The following is a 16,467-nucleotide window of genomic DNA, read 5'->3' as shown; positions in this document are numbered from 1 at the left end:
TTCATTATTTTTTCCTGAGGAAGAACAAAGCCTGAGCTGGTTGGATAATTGCTCTCGTCTTTATTTGTAATATTTTGGAACACAAGTAGACGAGCTTTCCACTTGGACAATTGTTATGAATTCTTGATAACATCTGGTTACTTAATTTGAAAAATACACAGCTGTGAAGATTAATGATGGACCTTAACTGAGTTTCAATTCAGACGTACATAGGATCTGTATTAATCTCAGTCAACCCTTTCAAGCAGATGCCCTATTTTGGGGAAAAGGAAATTGAAATGTACCAGGGAGCGGTAAGTTATGTGTCACATAAATCACTCTTGTGTTTAGGGTTTTTATGATGCGTACATAGTTTTTCTTGAAGTTAGCAGTACGTTTGCGTTTTCTTATTATGAATTATTAATTGAGGAAGCTCAAGTAAATGACATTGTTTGCTTTTTAATGATGTACAGCTCAAAAAAGCATAGGACTAGCTAGCATTTGAGCCTTGTTTATACATGAAATTAGTTAAATGGCATGTGGGACCTACAGCTTGGGGGATCTTCCTGCTTCCAGACAGGCCACAAAAATCTAAGGAATAAAAGTCAGTCATGGGTAAAAAAGAAATAGGGCTATGGCAACGCTTCTTTAGAATCAGAACCTTAGTTAAGCTGTGGCTATGACTTGAATATAAAAAAATGAATCTTTTATTACTTCATTTCATAATCTGACCCTGGTCCCTATTCAAACTCAGCTCCATAACCATTTCAGTTGTGCAATAAAAATAGAAACTGTAATCATCATTAATGTGTTTTATTCCGTGGTTCATCACTTCCTCACGCCTCCCTCCCCATCTCCGCATCTTTTTCCTTTCCTCTTCCTTCCCTCTTCGCTTTGCTGCAGAAGCACAAGAGCGTGCATTAATTCTGACCTCTAGAAAACAAACAAAAGGGAGCCCACACAAATTCATCAGTTGAAGTGGAAAGCAAGTTACCCCGAGCAAGAGCCCACCCCATTGTTTCCAGATGAATGGTGCTGGTGGCGGGAGCCGAAGGAGGCTGCCACGCGAAAGACCTTTGATAATGCTGCCTTTATGGGAGCCCAGCACAAGGGGAACACTGTCAGCAGAGGCCGGGCCCTGCCCTGGTGTCCTGCTCAGCGAGGCCCAGGGGCAGCAGGCGCATAGCCGGCTGGGAGTCCTCAGTGCCAGCCAGGGCGCGGTAGATGGAAGGGCTGTGCGTGTGTGTTTCTTTCCAGTTTTCTGAACAGGGTTGCTGCATGCATGTCCCTTTTAGGCCATTCATCTTTTGAAGAGTTTTGTTTAAAGAAATATGGAATTTTTAAAAAGATATTTATTTTTCCTGTTAAAGGTAGCAGAGTGTTGTGAAATTGGTATTTGCTGAGTGCCATGTACTACGTTACACTTGCAACAATCACAAAACAGCCCTGGCTGCTGGCTGTGTCTTACTCTCTGTCTTCATTTCACAGGCAAGGAAACTGAGGCTCAGAAAGGTGAAGTACTAGAATCTGCTGAGTGGTGGAGCGAGGAGTTGAGATCAGTTCTTAATGCCTTTCAGGGTCTTAGGGAAGGGAAGGATCAGGTAGAAGAAATCCTACTCTGTGGTTCTCACAGGCAGCTGAGAGGTTTGCTGAGACCACAGGTGGGAAACCAGTTTGCAAAATGTAGAGTGACACGCAGAGGTCAAGTGTAACTTGGTCTAGCAGCTCCTAAGCCTTACTGGACAATGACTTGGCCACACCTTCCCTTCTATTGCCCATAGCTTTCTCTCCACTCCATTTCCTTCCATTTCTGTCCTCTTTTCTTTCTGATAATCCTCTACTTTCCTGTTTCCAAAGAGGCATAAAAAATAATCCCAAAAAGCAGTCTGGACTAGAAGAAGCCCATCTAAGACTATATCCTGAGGTCCCATCCATGCATCCCCTTCTGACTGTAAGGCGAAGGCAGAGATAACATATTCTTTTAGTTCCTACATAGAGTTCTTCAGTCTACCCGTCCCGGGAATAGGCTCCAGCCCTCACTGGGCAATGGCCCTTGTGAGCCCCCTCCCTGCCCACAACATGGGGAGAGCACTGAGCATTGGATACGCCAATGCTCGATGTGGGTGCAGGCATCACAGCCCCTTCTCTCTAGCCCCGGGCCACTTACCTTAACTTTCCGAGCACAGCCGTGAGTGGCAACTTCTTAACCGGGCCCCTGTTTTTATAGTAAGTCATTGCATAATAAGGCTCAACGATGGATTGAGTAAATCATGCTTTCCCTTTGTGTACTACTCTACCTTTTCAAATTACTTTCCCAACTGTCATCTCAGTGACCTTGTGAGATTGGCAGCCTGGGCATTATTATCGTCACCTTAGAGACGGGGTCCACTGAAGGGAAAGACAGCATCTACATGTCTCCTCACTCTGGATCTGGTGTTCTAGTCGCTCTTTTAGGTTCAGTAACCTTAGATTTAAGGCGTATTCTTTCTCCAGCTATGTACCCCATAAAATGTTTTTCTTTTTAGTAATTTTTGAGGTTGTAGTGAAAATGGGTACCAGGAAACTGAAAACAGGGCTGGAGCTAGCCTGAGAATTTAATAAGCATGGGAAACTTATTGGGTTTTATATTTATGCATAATTAAGGTATCCAATGAGATTAAATCACAAACTCAGGAGAATGTCTTGGTATGGTAGGATTCTTTTTTTCCCCTCAATAGAGATGAAAAAACTGCCTAAAATAGTTTATTACTTTAAAAAACCATGCCTCCTATCCTCTTCTTATGGAAAATTTTAAGTTTTTCTCCTCATTAATGGATAGTCTCACTTAATTTCCCCCTAAGGTCCTAGAATTTGTAACTTGCCTCTTAGAAAAAATTACATAGGAATTTGGCAATAGAATTCCAGGAGAAGTCAGATCCAGGTGTTTGGTAGGCCTCTCTTAAGACCTGTTGCCCAAGTGTCTTCAGCAACGTTTAGAAATGGAATGTGGTCTGCAGAGGCGTGTTTGGGTGGAAGGGTGGGGTGTCGGAGTAGCTGAAGATGTGGGTGAAGACCAGAAGGCTGAATCACGCTTGTGCCTATGGAAGAGTCCTTCCAAATTCCATCTTAATTTTGTTAGGGTGTAACTCTTCACGACCTAGGAAATTTTATAAATTCTTGTACCATGCAACCTTTAAGATGTAATTATAGGCAGTGGAACTATAATGTACAGTGATGGATTCATTTCCAAGACCAAGAAAAAAATTTAATGTGGTGTTCTATCTGACCATGGTTTTTATTTTTGGTTTTGTTTTTTTGCTGTTCTAGGCACAGTATGAAAACCCACCACACATCTATGCCCTTGCAGATAACATGTATAGAAACATGATGATCGACAGAGAGAACCAGTGCGTCATCATCAGGTATGAGAAAGATCCTTATCAGCAGCATGGGGGATGTGAGACCGTGGAGTTCTGTCAAGAAGCAGTGGTTTCACAACAGCTACTGATGTCAGAGGCTGGTTAATGTGTCTGAGTAAAAAACAGGCTGGCCGCTATATCCTGGTGTATTTTATAACTCCGTACCATAGAACTCCATATCATAAAAGTCCAGAGCTTCCACAGGGTTGCTGTTTATGCCCCTGTTGCTTAAGGCATTAAGGTTTTAGGGTACGTGGGGCCAGCCAGACCTTTGTCTTATCAAGATAAAGCTTTGCCATCTTGGCCCTCGATGAAAATCATAAAACATCTCCCCTCGCGTGTGACTGTACCGTGGCTTTACTCTGAACTGGAGATCCTGTATGTCAGAAGTGAAATAAGCATGTTTCACTGCTTTGTCAGCTGGAGTCCTTTTCTCTAGGTACCTATTTTTTCTTTCCCTAATAATTTAGCAGTTCATGTTTGAATTTTTTTTATTGTACTTTGTCACTTGCTTTGAATTTTTGAGGACGTTACTGGTAAATGCCAGCATCCGGTTTCCGTGTATTTACGTTTCATAATCTCTCTAACCTGACCTGGCTCTGAATGTGGGTTGGGTTTAAGTGCTTTTAAAATTCTGCTTACTATTGTAAACATTTTCAAATATATAGAAAGTGTAAGCACCCATAGTCTCATCACTGAGAATCTGACAGTTAACATTTTGTTGTACACATTTGTGTTCGTCCTTTTTAGCTAATTTTTTTCATCCGAAGCATTTTTGGCAAAGTTTTTTTATTATGGATATTTACAGACAACACAAAATTAGAAAGAATAGTATAATACATCCCTGTGTGTATATCATCCATTTTGTATCGTTAGCGATAAATGGCCAATCCTATTTTATTTGGTCCTCTCTTCCTGTCCCACTTGACTATTTAAAGCAAATCCTAGATAGCAAATTCCTTTGTTGTCAATAATTAACGTCTAACTCTAAGAGATTTTTATCACACCATAAAAATGAGTAATTCTTTTATGTCATCTAATATTATCAGTATTCCAGTTCCATGACTATCTTATAATTTCTTTTTTGTAGTTGGTTTGTTTTTATTTAGGTTCCAAACAAGGCCCACACACTGCACCTGGCTGCTCTGTCTCCCAAGTCTCTCAACTGTTAACAATTCTCCCTTGCTTTTTTGGTTTTCTTGGCATTTATTTGTTAAAGGAAAATGTTGTTTGTCCTGTGGATCTTTCTACAGTCTGGCATTGGCTGATTATGTCCTGTTAAGTTGCTTAAGTATTCCCCTGTCCCCTGTATTTTCTGTGACTTGCTAGTTAGATCTAAAAGCTTGATCAGGTTCAGATTCAGTTTTTGATAGAAACGCTTCTCTCATGATGCTGTGCACTTAATGCCCGTTGGTCTTTCTTTGTGTGTTCAGACTCTCAGTGCACCCATTATAAATTCTCATGTCACAGCCATTGTTTCATTATTTTCTATTCTTTTATTCCTTCTGCGTGTATTAGTTGGAGTTCTTTTAATTTTGTCACCTTCAAATACCAATTATATGGGAAAATTAGACAAAATGCTTGATTCATTGCCTTTACTTATCAATTTTCCCAAAGCAAAGATGTTGTTGTCGCCCTAGCAATCCCCCAAGGTAATGTGTTTTTATTTTCAGTATCACTCCAAACTAGTGGATTGTAAATATTTTACCTGTTTAACTACATTGCAGTTATACGTTTGGGGGCTAAAATGATCCTACTGTTGACCAGTGACAATCTCTTGTCTTGGCTCTTATGTCTTTTGACATCACTCCAGTTGTCTCTCGTAGTTACCATTCCAGGCTCATCTTGTACATTTCCTGTGCAAGATCTGGAATTTGCTATTTCTCCAAGGGACCCTGATTCATTATAATGGGAAATGGTACTTAGAGACCACTAATCTGGGCACTGAGTGTGCTCACTGCCCTGTATTGTCAGTGCTTCTAGTTCTTTTGAGAGGACAAAGCTAAGGAATATGAATTGTTTAAGAGAAAAATTAAATGAGCATATATCGATGTTTCCAGTTCATTTTTAAGATTGCAGGATTTCCATTTCTTTGATTTTTATTTTATATCCTATTTTTCTTAGTGCTGATAATCTTGGTTCCTGATGACATTAACACAATTATATGCTTTACATTGTGTGTGTATTTTGCAGGTGGATAGATAAAGCATATAAATAATTTTGTTAATGCTTTAAAATAATAATATCAATATTATTAGTAGTAATACTGAATTCATTTTAAAATTTCTTTGTTGTTCTTTTTATCCAAATACCCAATATTTACAATCAAAATATTAGGTTTTAAAAGTCACTTAAAATAATCCTTTTCTGGCCGGGCATAGTGGCTCACACCTGTAATCGTAGCACTCTGGGGGGCCAAGGCAAGAGCATTTCTTGAGCTCAGGACTTCCAGACGAGCCTGAGCAAGAGTGAGACCCTATCTCTATAAAATAATAGTAATAATAAAAGAAAAAAACTGTAAAAAAATAATAATCCTTTTCTGTGTCTTTAATGTGTCTACCTGACCTACAGTTAGGTTCATTTATTTCATTTTGTATTTTTAGTGGTTTAAAAATTTTTAATTTAGTTTTGTTTTATAATTGTGTAAAACGTTTACGTGCTTACAAACTCTACACTCTAAAAATAAGAATGCTTAAGCATTTCAAGCTAAATATAGATCTCAAGTATTTCAAGGTAAATATAGACTTGGTGGCATTTTACCCCTATATACTTCCACATGCCTCTCAGAAAAAATAAAAACAGTTTCTCATTTAGTCCCAGGACAATGATCACAACTCAAGAATTATTATTTTTTCTTTTTTGGTTTCTTTTTTTTTGTTTTGCTTTTATTTTTTTCTCCAGTCATTGACTCAGAACAACTAAAGAATTAATAGTAATTTTTCGATATCATCTAAAAGCTAGCAGTCCATACTCAAATTTCTCTAATCATTGCACATACTTCGTTTCCTGCCAGTCTATGCAAATCAAGGAGCATTGGTTGCATTTGGTTATGAATCTTAAATTTATTTTTATCCTACCACAGTTCCCTTACTACCATCATTTTTTTTTCCCCCATGACATTGACTTTTTGAAGTGACCAAACCAGTTTTCCTACAAATACCTTTTATATTTATCTAATTGTTCCCTTATGGTCTCATTATACTTATTCCTTCAACTGGATTTTCTATAATTTGAAAGTTAGATCTAATTACTTGATTAGATGCAAGTTAAATTTAGCAGGGAGGAATACCTGGGTAATGATGAATTTGGGTGCTTAATAGGAAATGCTTCTGTTTGGCACCAAGTGGAGGCCATTGGGAGTTGCTTTCCTAACTGGAATTTAGTGAGAATCCAGGACGAGCTTTCTGCTGAAGTTCCTTGCCCTTTCCCCTCCTGGGTCTGTACCAAGATGAGAAGGACCAAGATGGTCTTGTCCTATGAACTTCACCGGTCTGGAAGCTGCCTCAGTCTTACCCTACCCATGTCTCTCCCACTCTTGGGTCTCCCTCCACCTGTCACTGCAGGACACATGTGTACTTCCAGGACCCTCCTTTCCGCCTGTCACTGCAGGACACGTGTACTTCCAGGACCCTCCTTTCCAGCTGTTCAGGTGGCAAAGGCTTCAAGGACTTGCTGCCAAGGATTTCTGTTGTGGTGGCTGTGCTCTAATCTAGGAAGTGGGAGAACAGGGAGCTGCCTCCCCTTCAACTACGTGGAGTTAGGCCACACTGCAGGTTGAGGGCACCATCCTCCCCAAGCTGCCCTCACTGCAGACACCAGCTGCAAGTTCAGGGCTCCCCAGGCCACGTTTCAGATTCAGGGGGGTCCCACTACACCCTCAGGTTCCATAATTCACTGGAGTGACTCACAAAACCCAGCAAAGCCTGCACTGAGTATTCCAGTTTTATTATAGCAAAGGTATACAAGTCAGAGCTGGACAAAGAGACACATAGGGCAAGATCTGGGAGGGTCCAAAGGTGGAGCTTCCGGTTGTCCTCTCCCTGTGGAGTCATAGATTATGTAACCTTCTACCAGCTATGACGCGTGACAGTACTCACAGAGTACTGCCCACCCGGGATGGTCACCTGAGCCTCTGGCGTCCAGAGTTTTGACTGGGGCTTGATCACATACTGCTGGCATGGCTCACCTTCAGACTCCAGCTGCTCTGAAGGTTTGGACTAATACCTTTAGTTCCCAGCTCCTTTGGAGGTCAGAACTGTTAAGGTGTGTTTCAGATGGCCCAATATAAATGACATTGTTAGACTGTCTTGTGGCCAAAGACCCCAGGCAAACAAAGACACTCCCATCAGACAGGGCATTCCAAGGGCATGGAGATTATCTCCCAGTCATCTAGGCCCAACCTCTCTTGGGTTAGTTAACTCTTTCCTACACAGGAGCTGTGGTTCATCTGCTTTGGGGAAGTAAAATTGAAATCTCCGGCATGCCCTGGTTCACTCTCCCCTGCTCTCTGACCCTGGGTAGCACACCTCCCGCCTCTGGGCCCTGGTCTTACGCCTGAGAGTGAACTCACAGACCAGATGACCTCTGAGGCCTTCCTGGTTCTAAAACTTTCTTCCAAATAATGCTAGAGAGGAGGAAAATCAGGGAAGTACCTGGCACTGGAGGGGCCGGGCGCCCCCTCTGCTAGCGGCTGTGTCGAATGGTGCCTGCCTGAATGCGTTTGTGGACAGAAAGCAAACAAAACCCATTTTCTTGGGGGCTGAAAGAGAAGCCTGTTTCTTGGGATTCTGGTATAGCTGGAAACACTAGGAATTTTTAGTATCGTTCAACTAGCAAATGAAAAATTAATGATGACTTAATTTCTGTGGTGTGCTTTTAGACTTCCACCTCCTAATTTCCCTGGTGTGACTTGGTCTAAATGATTCTTTAGATGGCATAAAGATGCAGCCCATAAAGGCAGCATTTCCAGCTTCCTCCCAATCTTACTCATGTTTCCTAATGTGGTGGATACAGTGACAGGATGGACTGGCACCTGACTGTTTGTAGACTAGAAATCAGTGTAACAAATTGAATTTACAAAGAAAGGAGACAGGCTGCTCTCTCAAGCAGAGGCAGCATCCTTTGACACTTGGTCCTGAGTTCTGCACATCTACAAACTTGATTTGTCCAACAGGTGGAGTTCAGCAGCCTTAAGTAGATGGACTCTTGCCAACCAAACCCACAGTTGAGTACGAATCAGACCCCAGTTCATTGTTTTGTGGGGAGAATCCTGCCCTTGGACAGCTGATATTTGCCCTGGAACACAGTCCCTGAGGGGAGCCAGGTTGCCAGTAGAGGGCTGAATAGAGGGTTGAGTTCAGAGCGAGGGGATGATCACATTGGCTAATGTCATCAGATCGTAGCACTCGCCTCTGTCTGGAGATGTGAACTCAGGATGTTGCCGTACTCTCCGAGTAGTCTTTTTACTTGGAGAAAACCCACCATTTCTACTGATTATTTTCCTGTCCTGACTCCATGGGGGTCAACCTCCTTTCATTAACTTACACTTTCTCCTGCCAACCCCTGCCATCCATTTGGTTAACTTCGAGTCAGGCGTAAACACCCAGGATTGACCTTGGATGTTTCCTGAGTCTTCCTCCACAGCGCGCTGGCAGACAAATCTGGAGAGTGGTTTCCATAGATGCTAATTTCACCCACCACACCCTGTGTTCACTCACTTAACTTTCAAGGGATAAGTATTTCCAATTCCTGAATTGCCTTATTAGTTTAGCGGCTATGCAGATATCTACGATCCACCTCCAGAGATTCTATTTCAACTGATTCGTGGTGGGCCCAGAGCAGCATATCTTTTTTTCAAGCCCCCCAAGTTATTCCAGTTGAGAACCAGGGTACAGACTCTTGAAATCCTGATTCCAGGTCACCTCTTGACTTTAGCACCATTGGTCCAGGCAAGATATATATTTACCGAGTGCCTGCCCTCTGCTGGGTGCTTTTCGCATAGGTGATCTCTTTTAATCACCACGCTGGTTGTCAGTATTATTGTTTCTTGAAGTTTTATGCAGAAAATGAGGCTTAAGAGAATTGCAAGATCCCAAACCTAGTAAATGGCAGAGACTCTATTTGAACTTAACCTTGTCTGATTTCTAACCTTATACACTTGTTCTGTACCCTACTGGAAAGTGACTCTTCTCTGTTCTCAGATTTCCCACATTTTAGTGGAAATGTAATAGCTGCCATATACCATGAGACAGAGGTGCAGGAGGTTAGTTATCCTGGACTCGATTGAGCTCCTGGGGTAAAAGTACCGCCCCGCACTCACCCATAAAAAAAGCAGGTGCTTGCTTTTTTAAACCTAACTCTTTGCATGTTGTTGGCTGTGATGCTCTCTGCATACCCAGGAGGTTGATGATTGTGTCTGTCATCAACTGGAGGACGGTTGACACACACACACTGAGTTAACAGGAGAACACAACTTTATTGACACATTAACCTCGATTTCTTACCGAGAGGTGAAGATGCGTTTATACAACAAATGGCCATACCCGGACCATTTGTTTACCTTTCCTGACTTTTTATCCTATTGGATATATAGGTGTGGGGTAAAGAATTCAGTCTTCCACTTCTTTTCGTGTCTCCCTATGGCCTGTTGCTATGTTACAGCCACGTAGCCTCTGTGCAGGAGTATGGGGTGGTTGAGTTGGGGAGATGAGATTGACCAGGTGGCAGGTCCCTCTTTGACAGGCAGGGTGATCTGCAGATAAACCTGTAGATCTTGGTGTTGTCTGGCAGCTCTCTGAGCAGGAACATCATTCCACCACAGGCTGGTTCACAAAGATGAGTCTGTTGGTAGAAAAGGGACAAGATCTTAAGGAATACAGAAATCTAGTGCAGCAACGAGGGCCTGGCTTGCATTGGAAGGGCAAGGAGGAAACCGATGTGTGACTTTCAATAAGCCTGTGAAAGAATAAGGGAATAGGCAAGTGAATGTGGACTCCGGGCAGTGCCAACAGAAGAACACAATAGTTATAGCTACATTAGCATCATTAAAAATGATGATGAGCTCCTGAAGGGTTGGTAGACACCGTGAGCCCAGTGAATGAGCAACTCACCTCTCCTTAGCTCATCAACCTGTTCTCCGAAATCCAGAATTTTGATTTGTCCTTTAGAACCGCATATGTGGTACCTTTGGATGTCAGAGACAACTATACACATCTAATTAATAAAATAATCGTGGTGCGGTAAGAGGCTTTTCTCTTATTCTCTGCCATCTCTGCCAGACAAGATTGTGGCAGTGTGGCCAGAGGCATTTCTGAAGCCCTTGCCAGCTGACCTCTATGGAGAATTACTGGGCCTTGGGGAGTATTTATGTGGCACTTTTGTTGCTGCCACCAAAAGTGAATTCCTTCCTGGGCACAGTAGCTCATGCCTATAATTCCAGCACTTGGAAGACAGAGGCAGGAGGATAGCTTCATGCCGGGAGTGTGAGACCAGCCTGGGCAACTAAACAAACAAATAAATGTCTCTACTAAACAAACAAATAAATAAGCAAGCCAGCAAGCCGGGTGTGGTGACACCTGTAGTCCCAGCTACTCGGGAGGCTGAAACGGGAGGATCGCTTGAGCCCAGGAAGGGGTTTAAGGCTGCAGTGAGCTGTGATGGCGCCACTGCACTCCAGTCAGGGGACAGAGCAAGACCCTGTTTCTGGGACAGAGCAGGGAGGGGGGAGAAAAAATGAATTCCTTTCACTTTTGTCCTGCATCAGCTCTTGCCACCTTAACTTTTAAAAGCACTATGATATCCATTTGAGTCACATTTAGTGCAGTTTCTAATTTTTTAATTTGAAATGTCCTGGAGGGAAGGGCATTCTGTCCTTGTTGTATCCAACTCCAGTTTACAATCTTTGCAGGTTGTATTCTGCACAGGTGCTAAATAAATACATCCTAAAGAACTGATGAAGACGTATGAGACATATTTTGAAGGCACATCAATAGGATTTGCTAACTAATTGAATATGAGAATTTTCACACAAGAAAAGGAGACAGTTGTTACTATTGGACCTAAGAATTTTGACCTACCTGCTTCAAAAGACGTTTTGGATTTAGTATCCCCAATTTTTGCAGTCGTAAAGGTTAAAGGAGAGAAATCAGAGTGCCTCTAGTATTTGGCTTGTGTCTCCACTCTGGTCTTTGCCTCGGCACCACCAGGTGTCTCAGGATTCTCACGCTGTCTTCCTGCCTTTGATGTATTAATATTTCAGGAACCTTTTATTATTAGCATTGGGACTCTTCAAGGCTCTGCTGAGCTTCTGTTGGTCCACCCAATTTCTTGTTTATCCCTGCGGCGTCGGTCTTTGAGGCTGTCTGTCTGTCCTGGCTTTGGCAGGTCCCGTCAGCTCACACCCCTGACTGCGAGGAGGCTGGATGGGGGCTTCCTCTGGCTGTGGATCTGAAGAGCAAGGGCCCAGATTTACCCTGTTCCCCAGGTTCTCTGCAAATATTACCTTCCATCCTGCGTGGCTGCTGAAATTCGTTTATCCTCGGTCAAGGAGTATTATTCAGGAGGACTGCCTAATTAATGTATTTCCGTAATCATAACAGCAACCCTTTTTTGGGTACTTGATTTGTATCCTTTTAATTCTACCATTTTTAATCTTCGTGCCAACAGGTATTCTAGGTATTATTATTTTCCTTTTTACAGATCAAGAAACTGAGTCGCAAAGAGGTAATGAAATTTGTTAAACCTCTTGCATTTGGATTGTGGCAAAGCCGTGCTCCAAGCCAGGGCTGCCTGCCTCCAGTGTTGCGGTCTTGCCACTTTTCTCTGCTGCTTTGAGCCAGCAGATCTTAGGTTAGCTGGCTAATTAATCCATTACGACTCACGGTCATGAGGTGCAATGGAAAGATCTCTGGGGTGAGTCATAGGGTGGACTGTTTATTCTGTTCTGTCTAAGGTGTGTGACCTCTGCAAACCTCAGTCACTTCATCTGCAAAATGGAAATTAACATCTTAAAGGAATGTAAAGAAAGTGTAAAGAAAATATACAGGGGGGAAATTATTTATTTATTTATTTATTACTTTTGAGACAGGGTCTTGCTCTGTTGCTCTGGCTGGAGTGCAGTGGCATGATCATAACTCACTGCAACGTGAAACTCCTGGGCTCAAGCAATCCTCCCAGCTCAGCCTCCCAACTATTAATAGCTAGGACTACGGGCGAGTGCCACCATGTCTGGCTAATTTTCTAATTTTTTGTAGAGACAGTGTCTGTTGCCCAGGCTGGTCTCAAACTCCTGGCCTCAAGCAATCCTCCTGCCTCAGCCTCCCAAAGTGGTAGGATTATAGGCGTGAGCTACCACGCCTGGACCCCCTCAAAATATTTTTAAACTGTTAAAGAGTGATATAAAATATCTCCTAGTAACACTACAAAGGAATTTCAGAGCTAGTAAGTAAGTAGCTGAGCTGGGGCTCAAACTTGGTGTTCGGAGACTAAACATTGAGTTCTTCCTGTTGTATGAGGATGGGCCAAAATGAGCATTGCCATGGGGCCATTTTCTTGGCAGAGTAGGTGAAAATTTTGTCTACTTGACAACACTAATTAACTGGGCATTTGGGGTTGGGAGGAAATAACAGTTCTTTGTCTTATTCACACTTTCCTTAATACGTTAAAGAATGAATTTATGTCATATTTTCAGCATTTTTGGCATGCCTGTTTGTTTTTGTATTTTATACATTTGGCCATTGCATATACTTGAGGGTTTATTTTTTTATGTGATTACAACTTCTAACAGAGGACCCCTCTCTCCTTAAACCCCCAGATAACCGATAGAGGTGCTTCACCTCCCACTTATTTCTGTTCCAGATCTGCCAGGAAGGGAGTCTGTGATTTGAGTCATTGGATAGGGCTGTCCAGAACCTTCTTTGATGTGGTTTCTCATTCTCACCGAATTATCTTGTCTTGTGATCACATTGATGCGGGCTATTATTTGTTAGTTTCAACTGTGTGTGAGATAACAAATGTTGGCAGAAGGCTTGCTGAAATGGGTATGTATGAGTAAAGACTCGGGAGGAGTTAACAGTTTGATCATACTATGAACTGTGCTATTCACGGAGTTACTGTGGGAAACGCTGTAAAATATTTCCCTTCCTCGCAGGCAGTGTAGCTCCAGCTCCTGAGTCAGACTGTCTCCAGTCCTTTCCTAGCTCTCCTGCTTGCTAGCTAAGTGTCCTTGAGCAAATCTCTTCACTTTCTCATCAAAAAATGGATATTATAAGAGCATTAAATGTCTACCTCAGGGCTATTATGCGGATCAAGTGATTGATTTGTGTAAAGCACTTATCTGACGTATGTCACATGCTCAGTGGACACATGCTATAGTTATCACAGCCACGATATTTCAGTGTGTTCCTTTCCAATGTCCTTTAGAATTGATGTTATTTCTTATCTCCTGGACTGGTTTTCAATCACAACTCTGTTCACCTTTTATCATTCTAGAATTAGAAAAAAAATTTTTAAAAGCTATTCCTATATTTTCTGTCTTTGAGTTATACCTTTTGAATAAGAGTCAAGTTCAATATTGTATATCCCTCTATCAAAAAAAGACAGGGTTCAAGAGAACGGGTCCCAGTCAGAGTTTCCATTGTCTCAACCATCTCCCCACCATGTGACACAGTTGATGGCGACTCCCTAGGCTTCGGTGAACACACCGCATTCATCCCCCTGCTTCTCCTTGTGCCTCTCTGACCTTTCCACCGTGTTCTCTGTGTTCGCTGTGTTTTTTGTGCTTTGCGGTTCTGAAGAGTTCAGGCATTAAATTCTGTAGGACGACCTCAGCCTGGGTCGTAGTGTGTCCTCATGACTGGATTCAGGTTGTGCATCCTGAGCAGGATTACCATGGAAACGATGCTGGCCTCTTGATCACCTGGTCCCACAGGTGTCTGCTAGGTTTCTTCTGATTAAATTTACCATGCTTTCTTTTGTGGCGTGTTCGTATATTGTGGGAATATATTCTCAGACAACATCCTGCTCCTCATCAAGCATCTCCCCACCAGCCTGAGCATCTGCTGATGACTCTTGCACAAGCCAATCACCTGTGTGGTGGTTGCCAAATGGTGATGATCTATTTCCGTCATTCCTTCTACGTTTGTTAGTTGGTATTCTATTGTGAGGAAGAGCTTTCCCTTCTCCCCTATCAGTTGATTGATTGATTTACTTTTTTTATAGCAGTATGGATTTGTGGCTTCCTATTTTATTCAAACGATCATGATCCATTATTATCATTATTTATCTGTATTTGGCTAGTGGGAACCCCTTTAAATAGGCTCTCATGTGCTTGACGTGTTCATATCAGCCACTCTACATTTCCTTACTTTCTGGCATGGTTGGTTATATGTTCCAGGCCCAGCTTATATTTTCCCTGGCATTTGCCATTTCCCAAGAAGCCCTGGGAAATCAGATCAATTTAGAGAAAAATACTAAGTAAACAATAGATCAATTGGTCTATATATGTAAAGATGAAATTCATGAGTATGGTGCAGAAGGAATGGAAGTCTGGAGTCTGTATAAAATGTAACATGGAATACCATTGACCAGAACCCTGGGGCTTCCCCAAAACTGATACATAAGGTCACTGTCATGGATCTTTGCAGTGACCTCCAGCCCCACTCCCCACCCCTCCGAGCCCCCCACTCAAGTCCTATTCAGCTGTCTGTGATTCCCTTCACACAAACTCCATGGGGTTTTTTGCTCCAATCTATGGCTTAGGCATCACCCCCACCTCCTGACATGTGCACACACACACACACCACCCATCTGGCTAACTTTACCTATCTCATTGAGACTTAATTAGTTGTGACTTCCTTTAGGAGTCTTTTCCTAGCATACACTCCAATCAGGGATGGATGCCACCCATGAATCCCTAAAACCATAGCCACATCTTCATTGTGTTATTAATAGCATTTGTGCATTCAACTTCCCCAAGAGGCAGTGAGCGAGCTCCCCTCTAGCAGGGGCCACATCTCATGTGGCCTCCAGCTTGGCACATGGGTGGGGGAGCTTAGACAATGCGTGTTGGGTGAGCAAATGCACGAATAATTTCTGTTTTACATTTTTGTCCTTTCTAAAGTGCAAAGAAAACATTTCAGTTACATTAATTCAATCAGTTACAAGGGAACAACAGTTACTATGATACTGATCCAGTGGAGATATTTCGGGACCAGGAATGGGGACATGGGTGTGGAGTACACTGGTGAATCTTCCAACAGTAGGAATGACTGACCCTATGTATTCTGGGGGCTATCTCAGAAAACAACACCTGAAATATTTTTACATTTACTAGAATAAGTTGAAATGAATTGAAGATACTATTGATTTTTAAGTGAGGAACAATCTTTCTCAAGAGCTACAACTGTAGTCCTTGAATCTCATTATTAATATACCATTGTAAATAGCTCTTTTTCCCAGAACATTCTTTCTGTGTCTTTGGAATTTTAGCATATGTTTCCATTTCTATAGCTCACACACATGCAAATATTACATTATTTCCTATTTAAATTGATATTTCCTATAAAGCCTGTCTTGGCTTTGATTTAAAATTGCTTGGCTGCTTCCCCACGAGCTATATGAGAACTAGAGAGTTTGTTAAAAATTCCTGTTCCTAGACCCTGTCCTTGGAGACAGATTCAGCAGGTCAAACAAGGGGCCCAGACATGGGCATTTTAAAAATACTTGGAGGATTCTGATGGACTGCCAGATTTAGGAACCACTGGGACATTTTCCTAATTTTTAGAGTTTGTTTTTTTTGGTCCACTTTAGAAGTCAAGTGAAAGTAATTAAATTAGGAAAGGCTGTCTGTAAGCATAAACAAAGCAAATTGCTCTAACTGCTCTGAGATGCAAAGTGAATAATTTTCAATATGCTGCATAATCTGTCCGATACCTTCACGTTCTTTTAACTTGGGTTTTGGTCCAGAGGAAGAAGCAATATTTTCTCATCCCAAACAGGCCAGTATAATTATGGTTGTATATACTGTAAGCTTTTTTTTTTTTTTTTTTTTACACAGAGTCTCGCTCTGTTGCCCTGGCTAGAGTACCATGAC

General features: G+C 42.1%; 1 protein-coding gene across 2 annotated transcripts in view; it reads left to right on the top strand.

Annotated features, from left to right (window-relative positions):
• Window positions 1–16,467, top strand: part of MYO1E (myosin IE) — a 200,360-nt gene that overhangs the window by 91,040 nt on the left and 92,853 nt on the right. Inside the window, exons 3-4 of one of the 2 annotated variants that reach the window (XM_012658061.1) lie at window positions 204–293; window positions 3,286–3,380. In XM_012658061.1, the coding sequence (XP_012513515.1) occupies window positions 204–293; window positions 3,286–3,380 (185 nt within the window). The remainder of the gene's footprint in view (window positions 1–203; window positions 294–3,285; window positions 3,381–16,467) is intronic. The other variant, XM_012658062.1, reaches the window with a different exon arrangement.

The sequence above is a fragment of the Propithecus coquereli genome, unplaced genomic scaffold (assembly GCF_000956105.1).
Source record: "Propithecus coquereli isolate 6110/MARCELLA unplaced genomic scaffold, Pcoq_1.0 Scaffold57, whole genome shotgun sequence".
Lineage (NCBI taxonomy): Eukaryota > Metazoa > Chordata > Mammalia > Primates > Indriidae > Propithecus > Propithecus coquereli.
This window is presented reverse-complemented; position numbering and strand designations above follow the sequence as displayed.